This window comes from Zeus faber (genome assembly GCF_960531495.2).
Source record: "Zeus faber genome assembly, chromosome: 2".
Classification (NCBI taxonomy): Eukaryota; Metazoa; Chordata; class Actinopteri; order Zeiformes; family Zeidae; genus Zeus; species Zeus faber.
In genome coordinates this window covers 41588563-41615520 of record NC_137189.1, presented here as the reverse complement: position 1 = coordinate 41615520, position 26958 = coordinate 41588563, and the positions used below count along the sequence as shown (strand labels likewise).

Genomic DNA, 26958 nt, shown 5'->3' with positions numbered 1-26958 from the left:
ATGGCGGACCCGGCGGAGTGCGGCGTGAAGGTGATGTGCCGCTTCAGGCCGCTGAACGAGGCGGAGATCACCAGGGGAGACAAATACATCCCCAAATTCAAGGAGGACGACACCGTGGTCATCACGGTAGGGTCAGAGTTGTTGTTTTTTTTTTTCCACGAGTGTCTCGTCTACGGTTTGTTATCATTCTCCCTGATAATAATGATGATGATCATAATAATAATAACAATTATTATTATTATGCTCCACTAACTTACTTTGCAGGGTCGAAATATGAGCCGCTGCGTACTTCACCGAGGCCTGCACTGCAGTGGGGCACAGTGCACCAGTGCTCTCCAGGTCCTACAGGGCTATACATGCACCGAGCAGCCACAACATTAAAACCACCTCCGATGAGCGCTAACATGGTGCGGCCCCCGCCCGCCCCCCCCCCCCTGCTGCCAGAACACCTCTGACCCGTGGAGGCCTGGACCCCACCGGGCCTCTGAAGGTTGGCAGCAGATCCTTCAAGCCCTGGAGGTTCCCCTCCCGGATCTTGTTGTTCGTTGGCCCAGCACGTCCCACGAGATGCTCCGTCCGATCAAGATCCGGGGAAATGAGTGCGGCAAGGGCACCTCATCCTGCTGGAAGAGGCCACCGGGCCACCTTCTTCCGTTGCTCCATGGTCCAGTTCTGACGCTCACGTGTCCATTGTAGGAGCTTTCGGTGGTGGACAGGGGTCAGCGTGGACACTCGGACTGGTCTGTGGCTATGCAGCCCCATACACAGCAAGCTGTGATGCACTGTGTGTTCTGACACCTTTCTGTCATAGCAGCTTTAACTATTTGTGCTATAGTAGCTCTTCTGTGGGATCAGACCACACAGGCTGGACTTCACTTCCCACGCGTATAAATTGGCCATGGGCGCCCATGACCCTCTCAGCGGTTCACCGGTTGTCCTTCCTTGGACCACTTTTGGTAGGTACTAACCACTGCATGCAACACCCCACAAGACCCGTCGTTTTGGAGACGCTCTGACCCCGTCGTCTAGCCATCACAATGTGGTCCTTGTCAAAGTGGCTCAGATCCTTACGCTTGACCATTTTTCCTCCTTCCAACACATCAACTTCAAGAACTGACTGTTCACTTGCTGCCTAATACATCCCACCCCTTGACAGGTGCCACTGGAACAAGTTGATCAATGTTATTCACTTCACCCGTCGGAGCTTTTAATGTTGCTGCGTGGATCCAGGACCTGTGGCCCCACACAAAGTACGCTGGGAAAAAAAATATTGGTCATTGGTTACACTTGAAAAAAAATACTTCAATTTGTCACAACTAAAAATGCATTCTCCTTTCATTAATTTTAACTCAAGGAAATCTATGAATGATGGTTTGACAAATGAAAGCAATGTTTCTTAAAATGGGTATTTCTTTCTGTTATTTATATAACCATGTTTATCTATCATTTACTTCCCCAAATGTCAACAAATATGTCCGTTGCGGTGTTTTCTATAATAACATATCAATGGATCAATGTAAAAATAGAAAGTGGTTGATAACCACTTTTATTTGGGGGGGGGGGGGGTCTTTTTTGAGGAAGTTGGATCAACGTTTAAAAAAAAAAAAAAGGTGGTTGATAAAACCTTCATCTTCTAGGTCTTCTCCGTTTAAAAAAAAAAAAAAGGTGGTTGATAAAACCTTCATCTTCTAGGTCTTCTCTACTCAAAGTTTCCTCCCGAAATGAATAATTTGAAGTTTGAGCATACGTATGTGCCACATGCCTGGACTAACTGCTCCACCTCCCTCGGGGGGAAAACAGGGCAAGCCGTACGTCTTCGACCGCGTCCTTCCTCCCAACAGCCAGCAGGAGCAGGTCTACAACGCCTGCGCCAGGCAGATCGTCAAAGGTAGACACGCTTTTTGTTTCCTTTTTCCTTGCGGAAGCAAAGCTCGTTGAAAGGGAGATTCCGCCGCCACGAAACACTTAAGTCATTCAGCTCTATGTAAGCGGAAGCATCTGGTCGAGGGCGCAGTGTCCGTCGAAATGAAAATACCCTCATAGCCGAAGCCCGCTCAGCCAGACGGGAAGCTGGGCCGCGATGGTCGGGGCCGTGGCTGAGATTACACAGGAGCGAGGTGGCGGGGGGGGGGGGGGGGGGGGGGGGGATATCCTGGCTCAACCGTTTTCATTTCGGTCGACCTTCGGCGGGGTTGCCGGTTCCCGGGGTCAAAATCGGGCTACTTTCTAGGCTGGAAAAATACTGGGCCTGGCAACCCCGGATTCGTTCACTCCGCCCCAGCCCCCACATGAAGCGCATTTTTAAGGCCTCAACGCGCTTGTTACCCCCCTCAGATCAGCCTGAGTTTAGTGCAGTGGATTCAGAAGGCAGTCTGATCTAGCTGAGAAGGTCATGCGTTTTTCCAACTTTCCATGATTTTTCGTTGTTATAGATGTCTTGGGAGGATACAATGGGACCATCTTCGCCTATGGACAGACATCCTCAGGGAAGACACACACCATGGAGGTCTGTATCTATCTATCTATCTATCTATCTATCTATCTATCTATCTATCTATCTATCTATCATGAGTGATATCAATATTGCCGTAACGTCACAAACCACATGCAACAAAAACCTGTGTGTCATGAGTGATATTGACAGTACCATAACTGCACAAATAGCCACACGACAAAAATCCTCCATATAATCCAACTAAGATAATATTGGCCGTACCGTAGTGGCACTCATGGTTGCGCCACACAAATCAATCTCTCCGTCTGGATGTCCGGATCGGAGCCGGACTTCAGTGGGATTAAAGGACAGCAGGCGTTGTGCAACACTGTAATTCTAAACCGTTCAATCCAACATTGTTCCGAGCCTCTCCCACTGCGCCGCCGGGCGTTCGCCAAATCAAATCCCTCCAGTTTTTCTCGAGTGCTGGGAGCGGCTTGTTTTGATTTCCGCCGAGGTGAGCCCACAAGTCAAACCGCAGCGTCCGCCGCGCTTGTTGGGCCGGTCGGGCTTGTATCCAACCTCCGGCAGGTTTCAAATATTAGAATAATAATATCCGTCCACTTCCAGACTACAATGGAGCAGTGGGGAGTTTAAGGGCAATTACACCCGTAATTACAGTAACGGCGTCGTCGAGGGTGCTTGGCTGTTTAATCGTCACAGCCAGAGGGCATAACGGAGCCAGTGTGCGTGCATGGAGTAAATGGCTTCTACAAAAGTCACCATGGTAACCCATGTAGCACGGCCAGCCGCACTTTGTTGAAATGATTTGCCCGTGCGGGGGACATGACGTCGGCGCGGCGGATTAATCCGCCGGTTGGCGACCCGTCAGGCGGCTCTTCTGAGTGGGGGATTGTTTTTCGGAGGGCGCCCGGTAATCCGCCGTTATTAAAGCTCTGTGTGGTTTCTGCGGCGTTGCTCAGGGGAAACTCCACGACCCCCAGCTGATGGGGATCATCCCGCGCATCGCCCAGGACATCTTCGACCACATCTACGCCATGGACGAGAACCTGGAGTTCCACATCAAGGTGAATAAAAAAAACGAACAAAAAAAAACCACGAACTCTGAACTCTAAAACGACGGACGATAAGTAAAAAAAAAAAACAGAGGTCCGTTCATTCCCGTGGAGAGTCGGATTCCGCACACGAAAAAAAACAAAAACATTTCAACTCGCGCGGCAAGTTTCGGTCGGACGCTAAGACCCGGAAGTGACGACGGGTCAAGTTTTTTTTTTTTTATTGTGCCGGGGTTTTCAAACAAATTTAAATAAGTCACATCATTTAAAATGACGACTTATTAACATCGGATGTCACCGTTTTCACTATCAATGAATCTCTTTTTATGTTAGTGAATTGTGTGTATTTTTTTTCATTTTAGTTTTTAACAAACAGTACAAGTATTAAGTTGGTTTTAAAGTGCCGTTCGTGGATTATGGTAAAAGTCCCGTCTGAGAACGCGACTCGCTGATGTACTGGAAAAAGCCCAGACGCAGCTCGTCTGACGGCCACCGGGAGAGAGGCTCCGACTGCCGGATCCCATTTCAGACTGGGTGTGAAGCAAGCTTTCCTGCTACTCGATCCTATTTTACGCTAAAGATTGCATTCGGTTTGTCGGTTCATACTTTCATTCATAAAACTGGTGTCTCAATCAACACTTACTGTGTTTCTCACCGACCAGGTGTCGTATTTTGAAATCTACTTGGACAAGATCAGAGACCTGCTGGATGGTAAGCAGGGTGTAATGTGCAGATGATAAAGTGTTGTTCTGGTATTTGTGTCTTATGGTGCTCATGACGCAGGTGAGAGTTTATATTTAAGAAATAAATATGTGATGATTTTATTTTTATTTTTATTTTTTCTATTTCATTGTTTCCAGTGTCGAAGACCAACCTTGCTGTCCACGAGGATAAAAACAGAGTTCCCTATGTTAAGGTAAGGAATTTATATATTTTTTAAATCAAATTCGCTATTAACTACATTTATTTCATTATTTTATCGATTTTATTACATTTTTTGTTTTGTTTTAATTATTATTTTTTTTTTTTTAATCAATTTTTTGGCTCTACGGGGTTAACGTTTGTTATAGAACTCTTACTTGAGTGCAAGTATCTGTACAGACATCATTCTGAAGTGATACCAGACGTCTCGCCATCCCAGTTAAACAGACCATTTGAGATATGAGTCCTTTTTTTTTATTTTTTTTTTTTGGGGTTTTCCATTTTCATATTTTCCATGCAACGGTCGTAAAATCAACCCGCCAACTAGTTAAGAATCCACAGCGGGGGCTTAACGTGTCTTGTGGGTTGCGTTTCAGGGCTGCACGGAGCGTTTCGTGTCCAGTCCTGAGGAGGTGATGGACGTGATCGACGAGGGCAAAGCCAATCGCCACGTAGCCGTCACCAGTGAGAGCGACATTAATGTTTTAGAGCTAAGCAGCCGGGCAGCCGTCTTTTGTCTGTTTTCATTCGAAGCTCCAGTGTTATTAAAACAAGACGACGTAAAGATACTTAATGTGCTGTATAAACATGGGCATTCTGCATTCCATCACACAGCTTGAACTATGTTACGCATTAATTAATTAATACAACCTTTATAATTACGACTTACATGGTTTTTTTTAATGCTCCCTTTTACAAGTGTATTATTACTATAATTATTATTATAATAATAATAATAATTATTATTATTATTATTATTATTGTTATTATTATTATTATTATTATTAGTAGTAGTAGTAGTAGTAGTAGTATTTGTTTTAATATACTTTTCTTAATAACTATTATTTTTGCTTTTTTTCTGCCTGGTCCCAAAATACCATGTGTCGTTTTGGTTTTTGATTTCTAAATACGACTAATTGTTACTTTACCATCAGCTTTTGATTAGCAAAAAAAAAACAAAACAGAAGAAATTTGTGTCTAAAAGTATTTCGTTTATATCGCATGGTAACAAACACTGCCACTGGGATTAAAATAAGAAAAATAAAACTCAAATGAAGCTGTGAATAATTTGGTCACATTTCCAAAAATCGGAGTTTTGGGATGATCACTCCGACAGTGTTTTTTCATGTGCATTTTTACCTATAAGTAACCGTGCGCGTTTTCCCTTGAAGTAACCGTGCGCGTTTTCCCTTAATGTAACCGTGCGCATTTTCCCGTAAAGTAATCTTGCACGTTTTCCCTTAAAGTAACCGTGCGCGTTTTCCCTTAAAATAACTGTGCACGTTTTCCCTTAAAGTAACCGTGCACGTTTTCCCTTAAAGTAACCGTGCACATTTTCCCTTAAAGTAACCGTGCACGTTTTCCCTTAAAGTAACCGTGCACGTTTTCCCTTAATGTAACCGTGCACGTTTTCCCTTAAAGTAACCGTGCACGTTTTCCCTTAATGTAACCGTGCGTGTTTTCCGTTAAAGTAACTGTGCGCATTTTCCCTTAAAGTAACCGTGCGCGTTTTCCCTTAAAGTAACCGTGCGCGTTTTCCCTTAATGTAACCATGCGCGTTTTCCCTTAAAGTAACCGTGCGCGTTTTCCCTTAAAGTAACTGTGCGCCTTTTTCCCTTAATGTACCCGTGCGCCTTTTTCCCACCCCGTGGTGCAGACATGAACGAGCACAGCTCCCGCAGCCACAGCATCTTCCTGATCAACATTAAGCAGGAAAACGTGGAGACGGAGAAGAAGCTTTCGGGGAAGCTCTACCTGGTGGACCTGGCAGGCAGCGAGAAGGTGCGTTCAGCCAAAGAAAAACGAAACATACGCATCTGTAAGCGTCTGTATGCCCTCATTGAAACCTGTCGAAGGCTTGTTTTTCATCTTATTGTTTATTAAATATGATGCGTTTGTGGCCAAGGGAGGGTAGGATTCTATGCTTTGCGTCCTGGCGTACGTGGCTTTTTGCCATTCTGGTCACTCCAGCACTCAAGAAATACTTCATTTTGGGAATGTTATTAGCAGTGAGACTACAAGTCTAAGCTAAGGTAAAACATTTCTGATCTTCTGATCAAACTGTCAGTCAATAAAGGGTTAGGATTAGTTAAAAGTTGAATTAATTTATTGAATTGATGGAAATATGTAACAAATACATTTAATGTTTAATAAAACCATAAAATGACATTTTTTGCTAGAGTTTAGATGAACCACTTAATTTAGGAGCAGATTTGATGTATGTGTTGATTCGCGCCTCAGTCAACTGAACATTCAATGAGGTTCACAATTTTAGTTTTTCGTAATTCATTCACAAAACGAAAGCCAAGGGATTTCCTTCTCTCCCTGCTGCTCCGCATGCTTCTCTGACCTCCATCGCCCCGGCCAGGTCAGTAAGACAGGAGCGGAGGGGGCGGTGCTGGACGAGGCCAAGAACATCAACAAATCCCTGTCCGCGCTGGGGAACGTCATCTCCGCCCTGGCCGAGGGAACCGTGAGTTACCCACAATCCTCTCTGCCCCGCCGCCCTTGACGGCTCTCGTTCCGTTTGCTCCGCGGTGTCCATTTGGGATGTCGGCCATTTTGAAAACCCCAACTGTTAAATAGCGTTGTGCACAATGATACCATCAGATTATATTACTGTGGAATCACTGTTGTGGAAACATTGGCGTTGATCTCATCATCTTTTAGGTTTTATTTTTTTTTAATTAAAGGGGAAAGCCATGAGTCTATCTTGGGTGTATTACGCTCCAAAACCCAGAACTCCGTTTCGAATTGCAACACTCTTTTTCAATATCCGGGTTTACCCTCTTCCACGCTCTAAGACGGTCAAAAAGAAAAAGTACGTCTCCTCCCGATTGATTGACTTGGCGGTGGGATATCGTTTCATTGGTTGGCTGTTCCTAAAACAGTGGCAGCTAAAAAAAAAACCAGCATCAAATATGAGAATCTTTCTGAACCAGGTCATTTGACAGATTACCACTTGAAAAAAACCTTGACTCCTCCCAAATTGAACATAGAGCATTCATCGATTTTAAACCTTCTCCTTTGTTAGATCTCAGGGTCATTGCAATGTGCAAACCCTAAAATCCCGACAGATCAAACAGAGATTGTCGGGGGGGGGGGGGGGGGGGTACGATTTGCTTCCTGTTTTTTTTTTTAATCTCCAAAGTGAAATAAAGTCTTGATCCCTGTATTTGTTTTGGCGCGTCACCGCGTTGTCATGGCAGAAAAGCCACGTTCCGTACCGCGACAGCAAGATGACCCGCATCCTGCAGGACTCCCTGGGGGGGAACTGCCGCACCACCATCATCATCTGCTGCTCGCCCTCCGTCTACAACGAGGCCGAGACCAAGTCCACGCTCATGTTTGGACAGAGGTAGCGTCCGTCTGTCTGTCTGTCTGTCTGTCTGTCTGTCTGTCTGTCTGTCTGTCTGTCTGTCTGTCTGTCTGTCTGTCTGTCTGTCTGCTCAAGAGGGTGCGTGTTGTTTGGTTGGTCTAGTTGGGTGTTTGGTTTGTTCGTTGGTTGGTTTGGTTGGGTTGGTTTGGGTGGTTTGGTTGGTTGGTTTGGTTGGTTTGGTTGATTTGGTTGGTTTGGTTGGTTTGGTTGATTTGGTTGGTTTGGTTGGTTTGGTTGATTTGGTTGGTTTGGTTGGTTTGGTTGGTTTGGTTGGCTTGGTTTGGTTGATTTGGTTGGTTTGGTTGGTTTGGTTTGCTTGGTTAGGTTGATTTGGTTAGTTTGGTTGGTTTGGTTGATTTGGTTTGGTTGGTTGGTTAGTTTGGATTGGTTGGTTGGTTTGGTGGAATTTGGTTTGGTTGGTTGGTTTGGTTGGTTAGTTTGGTTGGTTGGTTAGTTTGGTTTGGTTGGTTGGTTAGTTTGGATTGGTTGGTTGGTTTGGTGGAATTTGGTTTGGTTGGTTTGGTTGGTTGGTTGGTTAGTTGGGTTTGGTTGGTTGGTTGGTTAGTTGGGTTTGGTTGGTTGGTTGGTTTGGTGGATTTGGTTTGGTTGGTTGGTTGGTTGGTTGGTTTGGTTTGGTTGGTTTGGTTGATTTGGTTTGGTTGGTTGGTTTGGGTTGGTTGGTTGGTTGGTTGTTTGGTTTGGGTTGGTTGATTGGTCTGGTTGTGTGTTTTGTTTGTTGGTTGTTTGGTTGGGTTGGTCTGGGTGGTTTGGTTGGTTGGTTTGGTTGGTGCTGTTGGTTTGGTTGATTTGGTTTGGTTGGTTGGTTGATTTGGTAGGGTTGGTTGGGTTGATTTGGTTAGTTTGGTTAGTTTGGTTGATTTGGTTGGGTTGGTTTGGTTGGTTTGGTTGGTTGGTTAGTTTGGATTGGTTGGTTTGGTTGGTTGGTTTGGGTTGGTTGGTTTGTTGGTTGGTTGGTTGGTTGGTTGGTTGGTTTGGTTTGGTTGATTTGGTTTGGTTGGTTGGTTTGGTTGGTTTGGTTGGTTGGTTAGTTTGGATTGGTTGGTTTGGTTGGTTGGTTTGGGTTGGTTGGTTGGTTGGTTGGTTGGTTTGGGTTGGTTGGTTGGTTGTTTTGGTGGGTTGGTTGGTTGGTTGGTTGGTTGGTTTGGGTTGGTTGGTTGGTTGTTTTGGTGGGTTGGTTGGTTGGTTGTTTGGTTTGGGTTGGATTGGTTGGTTGGTTTGTTGGTTTGGGTTGTTTGGTTTGGGTTGGTTGGTTGGATGGTTTGGGTTGGTTGGTTGGTTGGTTGGTTGGTTTGGGTTGGTTGGTTGGTTTGGGTTGGTTGGTTGGTTTGGTTGGTTGGTTTGGGTTGGTTGGGTGGTTTGTTGGTTGGTTGGTTTGTTGGTTGGTTTGGGTTGGTTGGTTGGTTTGGGTTGTTTGGTTTGGGTTGGTTGGTTGGTTTGGGTTGGTTGGTTTGTTGGTTGGTTGGTTGGTTGGTTGGTTGGTTGGTTTGGGTTGTTTGGTTTGGGTTGGGTTGGTTGGCTGCCAACCATACAATTCTATGTTCTAACATTTGTTTATTAATTTGCTCGTTGGTTCGCTCTATGAATGTACACAATTTTTTTTAAATTACGCACTTACTATCTGTAATGTTGATTTGATCACATTTGCAATAAAATGTTAATTATTAACAGGAGTATGTGTTTCATTAGAGGATTAGAGAAGATATTCCAGTGTGCAGTGCCTCTTGAATCCATTAATATGTTCATTTACTGTATATCTATGTTCATCCTTTCATTCATTTGCATATTATTTTTTTTTCGATGTATTCATTATCAATTTCCATCGATCGTTCGTACACAGGGCGAAGACCATCAAGAACACGGTGTGTGTGAACCTGGAGCTGACGGCGGAGGAGTGGAAGAAGAAGTACGAGAAGGAGAAGGAGAAGAGCAAGGGCCTCAAAACCGTCATCCAGAGGCTGGAGGCCGAGCTGAACCGCTGGAGGAACGGTGAGAGCCACAGTGGGAACAAATCAGCCATGTTATGTCAACATACAGTATAATGTACAGCACACACACATGGATGGATGGATGGATGGATGGATGGATGGACAGGTAGAGAGATGGATGCACGGACAGATTGACAGATGGATGAATGGATAGATAGGTGGATGGATGGATGGATGGATGCATGGACAGATTGACGGATGGATGCATGGATAGATTGACAGATGGATGAATGGATAGAGGGGTGGATGGATGGATGGATGGATGGATGGATAACTGGACTGCCTTCTTGCAGGGGAGGCGGTGCCAGAGGAGGAGCAGGAGGAGGAGGAGGAGGAGCAGCAGGCCTCCAAGGAGCAGAGGAGCGACCCCCCGCCCGCGGCCAGGGGAGAGGGGGAGGGGGGGAGCGTCCCGGCCGGGGAGAGGGGGAGGATGGAGGAGGAGATCTGCGGCCTCTACAAGCAGCTGGACGACAAGGTGAGGCCACATGACATGATGTATCGCCATGACCTTTGACCCTGGGTTGTTTACACGCTACACTGATTAAAACGGCACTAATAAATTTGAGTTTGATGATATCTGCAGTATTTCATGAGCAGGACGATGTGATGATTATGATATACTGAACATCAAAATCAATGCCGGCTTTATTTAAGATAAGATAAAACTTTTATAATGACATTCAGGTGTAAGGAAAATAGATAAAGAAAAAAAAAAAAAGAAAAATAAGAAATGGAAAATAAAATACAAAATAAAAAAAATTAAATTAAAATCACATACTCTATTATGTATGCGTCTATCCACAGAGTTAGTGTGAGTCGCTCAATGCTAACCCGTAGCACTATGCTAACTGGTGGAGAATCACAATGCTAACTAGTGGGCTAGCACTATGTAACTAGTAGTAGAGAGCACAATATGGGCAAATGGCAGTTGGCAAAGTATTTGTAAGCAACACATTTTAAACAGGTATTTCTTTTAAGTCGTAATCCGTAAAATGTTGCGTGTTGGGTGGATTACACTACAAGTCCCAGAATTCCTTTAAAGTGACTGTTGTGCAAAACTCACTTTTTCAGTTCTTGTCCGCATACATTTGGGTGTCTGATGGACCCACTCACACACACAACACTAACTGAAATAAGATAACCCCGTCAGTTTGCTGTGAGCTGCCTATTTCATAAAACATGTCCTAAAACCAGCCGTTTTGGATTTGCGGCCCCTTCCTACGTCACACGGGGCTTCATTAGAATTAGAACCGCCCTCCATCTGATTAACTCCACCCACGGCTGGAGAATAACAACCGCCGCTGGAAACTGCTCTGTTGGCTTAAAGACCAGCACAAATCTGTTAAAAGAAATAGGAATTCATGCCTACTGTCCGTGAAGAAACTGCAGACGATGGAAATGTAACTTTTTAAAAAATATTTCTGTAACTTAAAAAAAAAAAAATTATATTTCTTTCCAAAATATATGTGTATTATACGGCGGATGGTAGATTTGTTTGGTTTCCCAAAACAACATTTAAAAAAGTGTGTTTCTATTGTCAATGTATTTATTTTGTTTTATTTTACGACATTTAAATGAAACAAAAAATCCCCCGCAAGAGGTGTCCCAGTGCGGTATCCCAACGGCAACCAAAGTCGTAGCAAACTTTCAAATGAGCAACTGGATTACTAATTGTTCAACTCAGATTAGTTCTGAAACAGATTTTGCTGGACTGAAATCAATGAAAGTTTACGGACTAAATACAACGGAACCCGGAGTAAAACTCAAACCCCATTGGTTCATAGAACGAGGGGCCTCAGGAGGGTGGCACCACCCATTAAACAGACCGTCCTGGAACAGGGTGGTTTGAGGCATGTTAGAATGGCTCAAATGCATAATGTGAGTGGTATTTCCAGCAAAAAAAAATTCAAAAACGTATTTTGGGGACATATAACAGGTATAATGGGTCTCCTTAAAAAAAACTGCAACAGCTCGAGGTGGTGGAGATATATGTACTAGGTATATTTGAAAAACATCAAATATGGCATTTGTTTCAACAAAATAATCTCAAGGATTACCACTTTAAAGGTTGGGTAAATCTGGGCTGCAGCAAGTGCAATATAAAACAGCAGAGAACTGTATATGTTGGCAAAGAGTAAAAAAGGAGTAGAGAAGAGGTAACAAAATGAAGTACCGTGGAGTAGTAAGCAATTGGAAGTGGAGTTGGTTATACACATTGGCAGATTAAAGGAACACATACAAGTTGAGATAGAAGACGTGGGTCAGAACTAGGGCACATAAAACTGGCAGTGGTAAAACATTAAAGCTAATAAATAATATCATATAATCCCAAACCAAATAGCTGAACTATAACGGTAAAAATGGCAATATGCATCATCATCGACAATCATCAATATCGATTATTCCCTCAGGGTTTAGTTCCAGCTAAACCGAACATTAAATCCATCTATCGTGGGTGAATAATAAGCTACATTTATTATGGGTTTTATCGTGCTGTAATGTTTGTGTTTGAGATTGCCTCAAACTGAGCTTGAGTCGGGAAGGAAGTGACGCAGCGTCGCGGCTTCTGTTTTGTTTTCTCTCAGGATGATGAGATCAACCAGCACAGTCAGCTGGCCGAGAAACTGAAGGAGCAGATGTTGGACCAGGAAGAGGTCTGTCTAAAACATATTCGGGAGGTTTAATGTAAATCAGGACAAAGATATTCCTACTTAAATTAATCCAGAATTTAAAAATGCCTTTCTGAGACGTTGCTTAATTTAAGATGAATTGTGTGGCGTGGCGCCCATTATTCTGAAGATTTAATTTAAGCCTCCAGTTAGACCTGGATTATCTCTGATCTTCTTTTTTAAGACTGAAAAAGACCATTTTAGTAAATCCAAATTAAATGTGTGAATTTAATTATAGGAAAAGAAGGATTTCTAGGATTTGTTCTTACCCCATTCGTAGATTTTTTCGGACGGAATTTGAGACAGCAAATGTGAATATCCAAATATTTTTAATAATAATTCATATTAAAAAAATTCAACTGAAGATTTGTGGGAATAGTTAATTGTGTTTCATGTATGTAAATGTATATGCATTTATATCACAATTTGCAAAACGTTATTTACATCATGACCCTGAGCCATGTCATTCCTCTCAAGTGTGTGAACCCCCCATCACTTCCACTCCACCTCCACCTCCGCCTCTGCTGCCCCACCGCTCCCGCTGCCACAATCTTCCATCTATACCAACATCACACCTCTGTCACTCCACCTTCTTCATTTGATCCAACCTCCCCAACTCCCCCACCTAACCCCTCCTTCTTCCACCTCCACCCCTCTCGCCGCTTCAACCCCCCCTCTCCGTTCCCTCCGCCTAGCTGCTGGCCTCCACACGGCGGGACCAGGAGAAGATCCAGGATGAGCTGGGCCGGCTGCAGGCGGAGAACCAGCTGGCCAAGGAGGAGGTGAAGGAGGTGCTGCAGGCCCTGGAGGAGCTGGCCGTCAACTACGACCACAAGAGCCACGAGGCGGAGGAGCAGGAGCAGGCCAATGGCCAGCTGTCCCAAGAGCTGCTGGAGAAGACAGTGGGTGGTGCTTCATTTTTTATATATATATATATATATATATATATATATATATATATATATATATATATATATATATATATATATTAGATGTTATTAGTTATTATTTGTCCTGCCCGCATTCAACGCCAAAATATGTACAACAGAGCTAAAGGTATCTGGAACACAACAATGACATTAGTTACAAACACAGTTGAGGTGTCGTTTAAACCGGTATGTCACAAACATCTTGTGGTTTAAGTTTCATCCAAATCGATCCACATATGGAGAAAAGATTGTGTGAAGGTTGCAAAGTGTGAAATGTGTGAAAAACCGACCAAATTCGAGCCCAAGTATTCAGCTGGTCGTGCTATTGTTAAACAAAATGATCGAGATGAGATTCAGACTAAGACTTTATGACGTCATCATACTATTTACTATAAATGTGCAGGTTCTGATTCAGAATGTACATGGGCACTGGACACTTTGTCCAGTGTGCGGTGTAGACTCCTTCACTCTGTTGTGGTTAGAGATTACCAACTAGCCGCTTGCGTGTGTATTTATGTACCTTTTTACCTGGTAGATGTCTGTGGATCCGTTCGATTGATATTTTATCTCTTCGGTCGCCATTACTGCTGGATTAATGAAGAATACGAAAAACATTAGTCCACCAAAACTCGAGTCGAGTCCACTCGACTGCGAGTAGGTGATGCATTCGAGATCCAGCGAGGTGTCGGAAAAATAGAAGCCGCGATATGGTAATAACTCACAGAAATACCACAACGTTTTCCGTATTTCATGGGAATGTAGCTTATTCAAAATGTAATTCAAGGAAAAATGTCACCAATACAATTTTCTACAATTGGGTGACGCAGAACGATCATAATTCTTAAAACACCGTTCTTCGGGAATACTTAAACTGAACGCCAGGAGGGAAACATGCAGACGTAAGTCCATGTTGATTGATCCAGATATAAGTCCACGATGTTTGTAACTTTTTAAACTTGTGATGCATTTCACAGGCCCCAAAAAACTGTAAAATGTACCAAAAAGGAAATACTTGGACCCTGTGTTTTGCTGCCTGCAGCTATATTTATTATTATTATTATTATTATTATTATTATTATTATTATAAATGTATAATTTATAATGAATAATTCTAATATATGATTATTAAATGATATGCCAGGGTGATTGTGTAAAAATATAGTACATGTCATATATGTGCAAATTATTGTACACATTAAGAGTGGGCCAAGTCAAGATAACCAAAATGAAGCTGGATCAGTAAATTTGAGCCTTCTAAAGCGGGGAAAACGTGGAGTCATGTTTACGTTCATACCTCTCTCCCTCCCTCCCCCCCTCTCTCCCTCCAGGCCTTGGTGTCGGCGGTGCAGAGGGAGCTCAGCCAGCTGCAAGAGCTGAGCGCTCTTCAGAGGAAGCGAGCGGCTGAGCTGCTCAACCTGCTTCTCCGGGACCTGTGCGACATCGGAGCCATGATCTCCAGCAACGACACCAACCCCCCTGCGGTGAGGACACACACACACACACACACACACACACACACACACACACACACACACACACACACAATCACACACACACACACACACACATTGTTGTACTGGTATCAAACCCATGTTCCTGGAGCACTTCGAAACCAAAAAATGGTCATGTTGGATACTGGTCCTCAGAAGTATAGTAAAGCAAACATGGATACACACACGCACGCACGCAAAGTCATGTGTATTGTAAGTGAGGGCCCATGTTTCTGCTGCAGTTCTTAACCAAAAAACAGTAAATTCGGAGACCGCATGGGCTTTACCAAAGCCAGACATTTTTTGGAAACCTCCACTATTCATTAAAAAAAGCAGGAACCAAGGTTAATCAAACATTCATAAATCCACAAATCCCTCTCGCTCCATCGCTCTCACCCCAGACCTCGGAGGTGAAAGGTCATGGCGCGGAGGTGGAGGAGGAGTTCACGCTGGCCCGCCTCTACGTCAGCAGGATGAGGTCGGAGGTCAAGTCGCTGGTGAACCGCAGCAAGCAGCTGGAGAGTGCCCAGGCCGACGCCCAGCGCAAGATCCAGGCCAACGAGAAGGAGCTGGCCTCCTGCCAGCTGCTCATCTCCCAGGTAACCATCTCCATGGCAACCTGGCGCTGTGACAATGATTACATAATCGAGTAATCACAAGTATTATGATACAAATGTATTTATTTTTACATATTTGATTATTTCTGTTTTGTATTTTTCGGCTTTTTTGTCTATTGTGTATATTTGGCCATTTTGACTTTTTATTCTTTGTCTCTATTTTGATATAATTACACTATTATATGATTGTATTATGATCGTGGCATAAAATGCAAAAAAACAAAAAACAAATACTTGTATGTAAATTAGCCATCAACTTAGAGGGGATCTATTATGCTCCTTTTTAACAAGTTAATAGAGGTCTCTGAGGTCCTCAAACTGTCTTTTGAAGTTTTTTGCTGAAAATACAGTGTGTGTATGATAGTAGGCCCATCAGAGACCCGAATGTATGTGTACAAGCGCTGAAAAAGTGAGTTTTTCATAATTGGTCCCATTTAAAATGTCATAATGGTGACACCCCTGGTATTCTAGTATGGTCGAATTAGTATAACACCTTTGATACACAGCATGTAGCTCAAACAGCTTTAAATTAAAAGGCTGCAGTCAAATAGCAGCAATAAAAGCCAACAAGCAAAATGCATTTAATAAATTTCCAATTCAGATTTGGGTGGTCAATTAAGCCTTAAAATTTTGAGACGCAGCCTTAGTGCTCAAACAGAGTACACAGATCTGTCATCATCTATCATCTATAGATCTATCTCTCCTCTATTTAACGCAGTCCTTGAACTCTCCTGTTGGGATGGGATCGCCAAAAGTTCTGTGGGGATAAAAAAAAGCGAAAGTAGAATAATAAAATAATAACAAAAAATTGATGGATGGATTTCAGTGGATACCAATGCTGGTAAAAAATAGGGTATTCATCGAAAACCAGACAATATAAATACCATACCTCCATCCAAAATCAAACGTCAAGAGCCCGACAATGGCTCTGCGACCAACTCGTCTTTTTTTTTTTTAATTATTGTTTTTATTGTTTGTATTTTTGTACATAGTGCACTGTCGCTCATACAGTATGATCGACAAGCACTTTTGGATATTGGTTCCTTACCGAACAGTCTTTTTCCTCAACTTACCGGAGTACGTGGTGCGATTCCTTTGTCCTGCCGCCGCTGTGTTAACCAATTTCGCCGACGGAGGAGAAAGAAAAGATGCAAACGGGCCGGTATCCTAAGCGGATCTCGGACAAGATACTGTAATCCACCGTTACCAGGTATTTTACTGGCAAATGTTCAATTCAAGGACGATAAAATGAACGAACTACACGCACGGAATAACTTCCAGCGGAAGCAGAGTCCTGGCTGGACCCTACTGTGCCTGACTTGCCTGTTACCCTTGCTGGATTTTGTAAGGAAGTCCTTGGAGGGGCTGCGCCGGTGCTGTGCCAAATCCTGACGGGGGATTATGACAGCTGATTTAATGTATTTTGCTCCACCAAGTTCCGTGCCGCTGCTCACGAAAAGCCGCGGAGCTGTGCGTGGTGCTGCAGGTTCGATGCCATCTGTGTTTCAATGCCAGTTTGACCACTTTATCGCCATTCTCTATAACTTTTAGTTGTTTTTTTGAATATATATGGAAGTATGGAACCATTTTTGTCAACGTTTGTAACGCCTTTTTTGTACAAAAAATTATTCACAGTTTCAGCAAGTTGCTTTTGGAGTGCGTTTTGAAAAACCACCACAGACTGCTGCCCATTCGACTACCGTCAGATGCAGTGACTGTTATAATAATAATGAAGTCAAAATATAACTTAGAGAGCACAAGATGATCACGCTCTGCTGCATTTTTTCCATCTCTTGCAATTACCACCAGGTCTCTGCAGACTAATATTTTCTCTCTAACGGCATGTGGCTATTTTATTTATTTATTTATTTTTAACCTGTGCTGTCAGCATGCCGGGCATACAACGCAGAGTATTTGTGCCATTGCATATAGGACAGAGTTAGTCTGCAAGTGGAGTTCAAGTTCTCAACCTGCAATGACACTTTTTATTCATTCTTGAATCATCAAGAACTGCTGCAATAACTCTGTGACCTGTGGACGACCTGTGGGATGACAAGAGCACAGCCTTTGGTTATAGAGAACCACCACCAACCCTCCTCTTTGGAGAACTATTGTTACCATTCATTGTTTGCGGGTGCTTTCTGAAAAGCCGCGCAATCGCTTTGTGAATTCGCCCCTGAGTCCGCTCCTGTACGGCCTGTTCACACATGACAGTTTGGCCACACGCAGCTCCAACGTCATCCTCAAGGTTGCAGACGGCACCACCATCCTGGGCCTCATATCCACCAACGATGAGGCCGCCTACAGAGAGGAGATCAGCATCTTGGCAACATGGCGCCACAGCCACGAGCGCAACAGCCTCCCTCTCAACGTCTGCAAGACTAAGATAGTGGACATCAGGAAGCAGCAAGGGAGGGGTCCTGCCCCCATTCACATCGATGGAGCTGAAGTGGAGAGAGTCTCCTGCTGAAAGTTCCCCAGTGTGTTTATCAAAGAGGACCTATTGGTCCGGGCAAGCGGACTCGTGGTTAAAACTGCCCAAAAGGGCCTATACTTCCTGAAGTTTGGCATGTCTGCCAAAAACCACTTGCCACCAACGTCTACGGATGCACCATTGAGAGCATCCTCTCTGGCTGCATTACTGCCCGGTCCAGCAGCCGCTCCGCTGCTGATCGACGGAAGACAGTGGAGCGCATCGCCGGCTGCCATCTCCCCTCCGTGCAAGGCATCTACCACACACGATGCCTTTGGAAAGCACGGAAAATCATAAAAGACTACGGCCACCCAGCAGCTACTCTCGTTGTCCAGTCATACTCTCCCACTATTTACAGCCATCAGGATACATATGGTGTATTCCCCATTTTTACAATCCCTGGAACTGCTGCTAGTGTTTTGTTTTATTTTTTATTTAATTGTGTATGTTTTTGCAAGTTTTGCCCTAATTTGCCGACCCTTTTTAACAATTGAATATCTTCTTTCAGCGCCTTCTATGTAACTGTCGCTTGTCCTTTCAAAGAATTCCACTGTTCAGAGTGACACTGTGTTATACGGTGCATTTGATAAATAAAACACTTGGACTTTGACTTGCGACACACACATCAGATAGGAGCAGAAACGACAATGTCAACCCTCATGTCAGTCCTCATGGCTCCAAACTGGCAGTTACAGAATGGGTGTTGGCGGAGTAAAGATGGCATTGTTGCGTCCCCAAAATAAAAGTCTCTCGGTCTTTAAATCTTCTGTGTGTGTGTGTGTGTGTGTGTGTGTGTGTGTGTGTGTGTGTGTCTGTGTCTGTGTCTGTGTCTGTGTGTGTGTGTGTGTGTGTGTGTGTGTGTGTGTGTGTGTGTGTGCGTGTGTGTGTGCAGCACCAGGCCAAAATGAAGTCTCTGACCGACTACATGCAGAACATGGAGCAGAAGAAGAGGCAGCTGGAGGAGAATCAGGACGCACTGGCAGAGGAGCTCGCCAAACTGCAGGCCCACGGTCAGCGTGTGTGTGTGTGTGCGCGTGTGTGTGTAAAAACTAATATTTTCTGAAAGGAAACTAAATCCGACTCGTGTAACTCAATGCAAAAATCCAAACGAAGAATCGAATACACGCCTTTCTGAAATAGTGATTTTTTTTTTTTAAATTGAAGCCTATGATGAAAAACGTAAACATCAAGTAATGGCCGACATTTATAATGATTTCTACTCGTGCTGTACCCGACTCAGTATTTTGTCAGTCGCATCTGATTCTGGGCAGCATCCCTAAGCGGGGCGCAGAGAGGGAGCATCTTCGCAACGGTCTCCCTCTCTAACGGTACCGAGCGATGCGTGCAGTAGCGATGGGGCGCCCTAACCCCAACACAGTGTGTCTTTATTTCACATGTTGGTTATTTTATTTTACCTCTCCTCATGGAACAAAACAAGTGCGTAGGGAACGATACAGAACGAACGGGGACCCTTCCTGCGTGACCCTCTCCCGGATCGCCCCCTCTCCATGCATTATGCGCAGAAAATAACCTTTGAGTCCCAACTGATGATTCCACTCGTCCACTTTCAGGGGGCAGCCCTAAGTTATACATATTTTACTAAGCATTTAATCTGTGAAGGAACCAAGTGATCAGATAGTTTCAGCGCGATATGGACAGAAATTGTGGATTCCCCCATCAGTTCCCAGTAGGGTAGAACTAATTCACAATAACGAGATTATTTGCAATCCTATGATGACGAATAAAACTCATATTATTGCTCTTTTCCTTTGGGGTGAAACACCTAACGTCATGTAAAATGATGACAAACACAGAGAAAAGACAGGAGGTGCCAGAGGAGGAGGAGGAGGAGGAGAAGGAGAAGAAGGAGGAGATTATCAGTTGTCTGGATGGAGAGAAGGAGTTGAAGGTGGAGGAGGTTTTTATTATTATCATCATCATCATCATCATCATCATCATCATTGTTGTTGTTGTACTCAACAAATACATTCACAGCATTTATCTTTGAATGTGTGTGTGCGTGCGTGCGTGCTTGACCTCGTGCAGGAGCAGCAGGAGGACCTGAAGGAGGCCCACCAGAAGCAGCTCAGTCGCTTGCGAGACGAAATCCACGACAAACAAAGGATGCTGGACCAGCTCAGCGAGTGAGAGCACACACACACACACACACACACACACACACACACACACACACACACACACACACACATGCGCACAGGCACGCATGTACTCACACGCACGCACGCACACACACACACACACACACACACACACACACACACACACACACACACACACACACACACACACACACACACACACACACACACAGTTTTGCACACAGATATACAAACACAAAATACTGACTCTGATATTTACCCTCTTGTTATTTTCATTTGTTGAATATTTTAATTTCTTAAAATCCATTAAAATTGTTTTCCTGAATCAATCATTCTTTTGGAAGGGAAGTCGGCTTCGGTCAAAATCGAACGATGGACTATTTTGGACGGCCTGTTTGGAAGTGGCTCTGTCCCCACTCATCAGGTTTCAAGCTCTCTCTCCCCCTCTCCCTCCCTCCCTCCCTCCCTCCCTCCCTCTCTCAGTCTGAACCAGGGTCTGTTGCTGGAGCAGGAGCGGCTGACGTCAGATTTGGACAAAGTCAAGGCGGAGGAACAAGAGAAGGATTCCAAGCTGCAGAGGCTCTCGTAGGTATCCACTGTGGTGACAAGTGTGAACAGGAAGTGAAGTCACTGCTCCGGCTGCTGTTATTTATTCTGTCCGTCCGTCCGTCTGTCTGTTAGGAGCGGGCATTTCCTTTTTGTTTTGTAGTCGACGACTAACAAGAATTTCAATGGGTGAGTCGACTAGCCGTGATTTAATCAACGCCCCCCGGAACATAGACCATTAGTCACACGTAGGTACAGTTACCAGTACATAAATAATATAACTGCCTATACTACTACAATACAACAGCTGCTATATATTTTATCTGTCCAAAAAGGCCAAGTGCTACATCACAAAAGTTTTACCAGAGATGGAAAAACCAAAATGGTGAAAATTGCAAATGACTGCGCCTGACAGTAGGAGAACGGTGGTAAGACGGCTTCACCCCACACAGCGAGCGCTCTGGCACGTCGGGCCGTGAAGCGCGTGCTGCGCTAATTAGAGTCCGGGCGGAGCTTCCGCTGAAGCGTGTGATACACTCATCAGGGTCTGGGCAGAGCAATCGATTAGTCCACTAATCATGGCCATCCCTACTATCTATCTGTCTGTGTGTCCGTCTGTCCGTCTGTCTATCTCTGTCTGTCTGTCTGTCTGTCTGTCTGTCTGTCTGTCTATCTATCTATCTATTTGTCTGTGTGTCCGTCCATCTGTCTGTGTGTCCGTCTGTCCGTCTGTCTGTCTGTCTCTATATCTATCTATCTGTCTGTCTGTCTGCCTGTCTGTCTGTCTATCTATCTGTCTGTCTGTCTGTCTGTCTATCTATCTGTCTGTCTGTCTGTATCTATCGGTCTGTCTGTCTGTCTATCTATCTATCTATCTATCTATCTATCTATCTATCTATCTATCTATCTATGTGTCTGTCTGTCTGTCTGTCTGTCTATCTATCTATCTATCTCTATCTATCGGTCTGTCCCTCTGTCTGTCTGTCTGTCTGTCTGTCTGTCTGTCCGTTCTCTCTGTCTATCTATCTGTCTATCTCTATCTATCGGTCTGTCTGTCTGTCTGTCTGTCGCTCTGGTTTATCTTGATGCCATTTCAAGACCCCCCCCACCCCCCCCACGGGAAAAAATGGATTGACAGATAGGTGGACGAACGAAATATTACACATAAGTAGAATAAACACAGGAAAATAAATTGTGAAGTATCCCTTTACACATACACACAACGTCCCTCCCTCTCCCTCTCCCTCTCCCTCCCTCCCTCCATCAGGCAGCTGAGCGAGCAGCGGGAGCAGGCCAGGGAAGAGCTGAGGGGCCTGGAGGAGACCGTGGTGAGTCACAGCAACCGACCCGGCACCCTGCGGTGCCGGAGGCTAAGCCCCGGTTTTAGAATCAGATTCTGGGACGGGACCTCGATGAAATGAAACATCACTCCACCTCAAGGGTGGGTTCAAATTATTATTTTGGGACGCGAAATATCATCCAAACACATTGTGCGAAACCGTCGTTCCAAGGTGGTTTGTTGACATTCTCTCCGTTCCTCTACTTGGAGATGCTCCAAAAGCTCATTGGCTGACATGCTCCAACTCGGCTGACATGTTGTTTTGCATCCTCTTGTACATTTGACATGGAAGTATAACACAATAACCCTTTCTAGCTCCTTTAAGTCGAATTCAAGTAAACGACCCCCTCCCCCACGGACATTTTTACGCCGGTATTTTCCGTCTACTTACGTCGGCCAGGAAGTAACACAATTGACAAAGTCAGTCGTGTGACCATCCAGAAATACGGCTGTAAAATACGTCGATACATATCGTATGTGCAGTTTTGTATTCCAGATTGTGTTGTCGTTGTCGTTGTCGTTTTTTCCCCTCGCTGAAACACGCATCACCTGTAGTACTTCCTGTTTGCTCAGCAGACAAGCGTCTGGATTCAGATCTCGTGACAGTAATGGTCGTATACACTGCATGAAACGAAAACTTAGCGAGCAAGAAAGTCTTTAAATGTTACTGAGCGAAAGAGTGTTTTTTTATTTATTTATTTATTTTGTCTTTTGAGCTCGATTCCAATTCAATTATTTATTTTTTTTTTAGCTCCAACTATCATACTTAATAAAAAAAATGTTGATTCTATGAAATCACTGGAAAAAACCTAATAAGGGGACCTATTATGCATTTCCCTATTTTCTGTTAAATATATAATGTTACAATGCCGAATGTTCATACTCGACGTGGCCAAAGTGTCAATTAATGAGGTCAATGAATGACAAAGTGTCCTACAACATAAACAAAATACAAAACGCTCGGTGTGTTTTGTATTTTGTTTTTTTCTACGTCATCACGGATTTCCTTATGGGGTCATCTGCTACATCCGGTCTGCCATGCGTTTCACCAAACCAAACCAATAAAAAATAGTGTGTCTTTTTTATTGTAGGTGTGTTTATTTATTTTATTCTTTTTGGAGTTTATTTTCCCGCCACGCTCAAAAGAAACAAAAAGAAATCCTGCCTCCGGGAGTTCCCGTACGTCGCGGTGCAGTGTTCGTGTCCGTGACGGTGACCTTGTAGATCTAATACGAGTGAAGATTCAGCAACTGGATTGCTTGTTCATCAGCTCACATTTGTTCAGAAACAGATTTTGGTGGACTGATAAGGGGAAATCGGTGAAAGTTTACAGAGTAAATAAGACGAAACCCGGTAGCCATGCTCAAACGCCATTGGCCCACAGAACTCGCGGTTTTCGGGAGGGTGGCTCCTCCCACAGAAAATAGCCTGTTTTGGAACGAGAGGGTTATAGAGGCATGTTAGAATGGCTAGAATACATAATCTGAGTGGTATTTTCAGCAACAAACGTACAAAACATGTTTTGGGGACCTCAGAGACCCATATCAACTTGTGTAAACATTTGCATTATAGGTTCCCGTCAAGCAAAATGAATCGTTTTTTCATTCTCTCCGATCTCAGAGAAGACAATGTGAGACAGTCGGAAAATACAATAATATTTCAATTATTTTACTTTTATTTTTATTTGTGAATTAATAATAATAATAATACATCTAAATAGATGTATTATTATTATTTAGAATAAATTATTATTATGAATAAATTCTAAATAGTTCTATCTGATTTTGAACACATGGTTTTTGAAATAGCAAATCTTGAAACGTCACATTTGAATTCAAAACGAATCTAATCAATTCGCACCTTACCATACCTACCTTAGATACCTTGCTCTAAAAGTAAAATATTTTAATGTTATGAATTCATGACATTTGGTTCAGGTATTTTTTTTTACATTTTTATTTTTTTTCATAAATAATATTATTATTATTATTATTATTAGTAGTAGTAGTAGTAGTAGTATAAGTAGTAGTAGTAGTAGCAGCAGTAGTAGTAGTAGTAATAATAATAATAATAATAATAATAATGATAATAATAATAATAATACATTTTATTTGAAATTTTTGTATTTGACAAAAACCTTTTTTTGTTTAAACTTTTTTTTATTTGTCCTCCTCAGGCCAAGGAGCTGCAGACGCTGCACAACCTGCGCAAGTTCTTCGTCCAGGACCTCACGGCCCGCGTCAAGCTGGTAGGACCCCAAATCCACCCACATGCACCTAGTCTCCTATTCTGCTGAAATATGCTTCATACATTCCAAAATATGAAAACAGCTGATCAGTACATTTTCGGGGTCCAGAGCGCGGAGCTGGAGTGCGAGGACGCGGTGGGCAGCATGGCCCAGAAGCAGAAGATCTCCTTCCTGGAGAACAACCTGGAGCAGCTCACCAAGGTCCACAAGCAGGTAGGTGCTGGACGAGGGGTTGCCACTGTTTGCCCCTTTTTCACCGTTATTTAATCATGTTTTCATATTTAATCAGTCTGAATAGACTTTTCATATTTAATCATTGAGTCACGTTTTCACATGAAATAATCGTCATCATATTTTCATATTTAAGCATCTTCATCATATTTAAGTATCTTCATCATATTTTGATATTTAATCATCTTTATCATATTTTCATATTCAAGCATCTTCATCATATTTTCATATTTAAGTATCTTCATCATATTTTGATATTTAATCATCTTTATCTTATTTTCACATTTAAGTATCTTCATCATATTTTCATATTTAAGTAGCTTCTTTATATTTTCATATTTAAGAATCTTCATCATGTTTTCATTTTTAATCATTGAATCATATTTTCATATTTAATAATCATCACATTTTCATGTTTAGGTATCTTCATCATATTTTGATATTGAATCATCTTTATCATATTTTCATATTTAAGTATCTTTATCATATTTTCATATTTAAGTAGCTTCTTTATATTTTCATATTTAAGAAACGTCATCATGTTTTCATTTTTAATCATTGGATCATGTTTTCATATTTAATAATCATCATATTTTCATATTTAAGTATCTTCACCGTGTTTTCATATTTAAGACCTCAGCTATTTAAGACTGCAGATTCACTCTGTACAACACCGGGAAGATCTGCGTACCTGTCGCTCCTCGTCCGGGCGCTCGCCGTCCTCCGCAGACGATTCAGAATGCAGCAGCGCGCCTGTTTTTTTCGAGCAGCCATAGACGGGCACATGTCGCTCCTCTCGTCATCCCTCTCCGCTGGCTTCCGGTAGCTGCAACGCGTACGGTTAGAATCCCCGGTGCAGGCAGCTCCGGTGCAGCCGCCGGACCTGCACCCGCGTCGACGCTCCCCTCGCTCTCTCCTTTCACTCGTCCGTCCTTTATTCCCCCTCTCCCATCTCTCTCTTTCCCCCCTCTCTTATTCTCTCTCTCCCTCTCTCCTCTTTCTCTCGCCTCCCTTGTCCCTATCTTTCCTCCCTCTCGTCACATCCTCTTATTCTCTCCCCTCTCTCGCATTGCCTACCCCCCCCCCCGCCCCCTCGTCTCTTAGGTCTCTGTCCTTCCTCTACCTCTCCTCTTATTACCTCTCCCTCCCTGCCTCCTCTCTCTTGCCTCGAGTGGCGATGGTGGCGCCGCCGCTTGCGGCCGTCCTGCGCGGTCGCTCCGTGTCCACTACGCACATTATACTATTTTTTTCCTTTTTTTTTTATCACTATCTCCGCCAATAAATCATCGGCGGTGATCTCCTACGGCCGCGATGCACCCGTGGATGTAAAGATTTCCCCGAAAGACCGTCTTTTGGACTTTTTATCCAGAGTGGCCGCCAGGGATTTTACACGCCAACAACAACAACAACAACAATGGAGCCGCCGTTCCACGCATTGGGGTCAGAATGAGGACGCAGCCTTACCTTCCACTTCTGCCAAGCATCCTTCTTGCCAACGTTCAATCTCTGGAAACCAGGATGGATGAGCTTCGAGCGAGGACTCAATTCCAACGGGACACGAGGAACTCTTGCGTCCTCTGCCTGACGGAGACAAGGCGGAAGCAGGTGCCGGATGAGGCCATCCGTCCAGCCGAGTCCTTCTCCGTGTTTTCCGCGCCGACAGGTCCGGGCAGTCGGGGAGAATCCAAGGGTGGAGGGGTCCTGCCTCATGGAAAACAGCCGCTGGTGTAACCCCAACAACACCAAGACTCTCTCCCGCTCCTGCTCGCCGAAACTGAAACAGCTGGCCATCTCATGCCGTCCCTTCTGCCTCCCCCGGGAATTCAGCGCGGCCACCATCGCAGCCGTTTATATTCCACCGCAAGCGGACACCGACACAGCACTGTCGGACCTGTATGATGTGTTGTGCGGATTTCAAAACAAACGTCCCGACGCGGCTGTGGTGGTGGCTGGGGGACTAACATGGCAAACCTTAAAATAAGTTCTGCCTAATTTGCCACCAGTGTGCGTCCAGGGGAGAAGGAGCGTTGGACCACTGCTACACGCCGTACAAGAACGGCGACAAGACCGTCTCGCTCCCCGCTTTCGGGAGGTCGGATCGCGCCGCGATTCCGCTGGTTCCCGTTTATAAGCCGCGCATCGTGCGTGAAGCGGTGGTCTGAGCCCCCTGTATTACCTTGGAGTTATTTTGTTTTATTTTATTTTATTTTATTCTATATCATTCTATGTACTCACTGCCTCACGTTTTAGGAATCTAGGAATCTAATTTAGGAGTTTCAGTTGGTTAGTCAAGTACAAATTAGGCGGCTACTGTGTTCAGTCCAGAACATATTGTGCGTATTCATGTATGTATCGAATAAACCTCTCGTTCCTTGTTCCTCTCCTGTATCTCCCTGTTCTCCCTGTCCACCCTATCTCACTCTTTCCTTTCTCCCCGTCCTATCCCCCTCACATCCTTGCCCCTTTCTCTCCCTTTCTCT

At 44.0% G+C, this 26958-nt stretch overlaps 1 protein-coding gene across 1 annotated transcript in view; it reads left to right on the top strand.

The window, feature by feature from the left end:
• The window catches only part of LOC307247798 (kinesin heavy chain-like), a gene marked incomplete at both ends in the record, with an annotated part of 29832 nt that continues 2874 nt past the window's right edge, over positions 1-26958 (top strand). Inside the window, 22 exons of the mRNA XM_080023919.1 lie at positions 1-126; positions 1801-1888; positions 2433-2506; positions 3418-3522; positions 4173-4221; positions 4371-4426; positions 4809-4896; positions 6089-6213; positions 6800-6904; positions 7641-7789; positions 9669-9817; positions 10110-10291; positions 12402-12470; positions 13181-13387; positions 14743-14886; positions 15306-15503; positions 18887-19012; positions 20041-20138; positions 20598-20699; positions 21928-21988; positions 24176-24247; positions 24356-24460. Of these exons, the coding sequence (XP_079880045.1) occupies positions 1-126; positions 1801-1888; positions 2433-2506; positions 3418-3522; positions 4173-4221; positions 4371-4426; positions 4809-4896; positions 6089-6213; positions 6800-6904; positions 7641-7789; positions 9669-9817; positions 10110-10291; positions 12402-12470; positions 13181-13387; positions 14743-14886; positions 15306-15503; positions 18887-19012; positions 20041-20138; positions 20598-20699; positions 21928-21988; positions 24176-24247; positions 24356-24460 (2478 nt within the window). The remainder of the gene's footprint in view (positions 127-1800; positions 1889-2432; positions 2507-3417; positions 3523-4172; positions 4222-4370; positions 4427-4808; positions 4897-6088; positions 6214-6799; positions 6905-7640; positions 7790-9668; positions 9818-10109; positions 10292-12401; positions 12471-13180; positions 13388-14742; positions 14887-15305; positions 15504-18886; positions 19013-20040; positions 20139-20597; positions 20700-21927; positions 21989-24175; positions 24248-24355; positions 24461-26958) is intronic.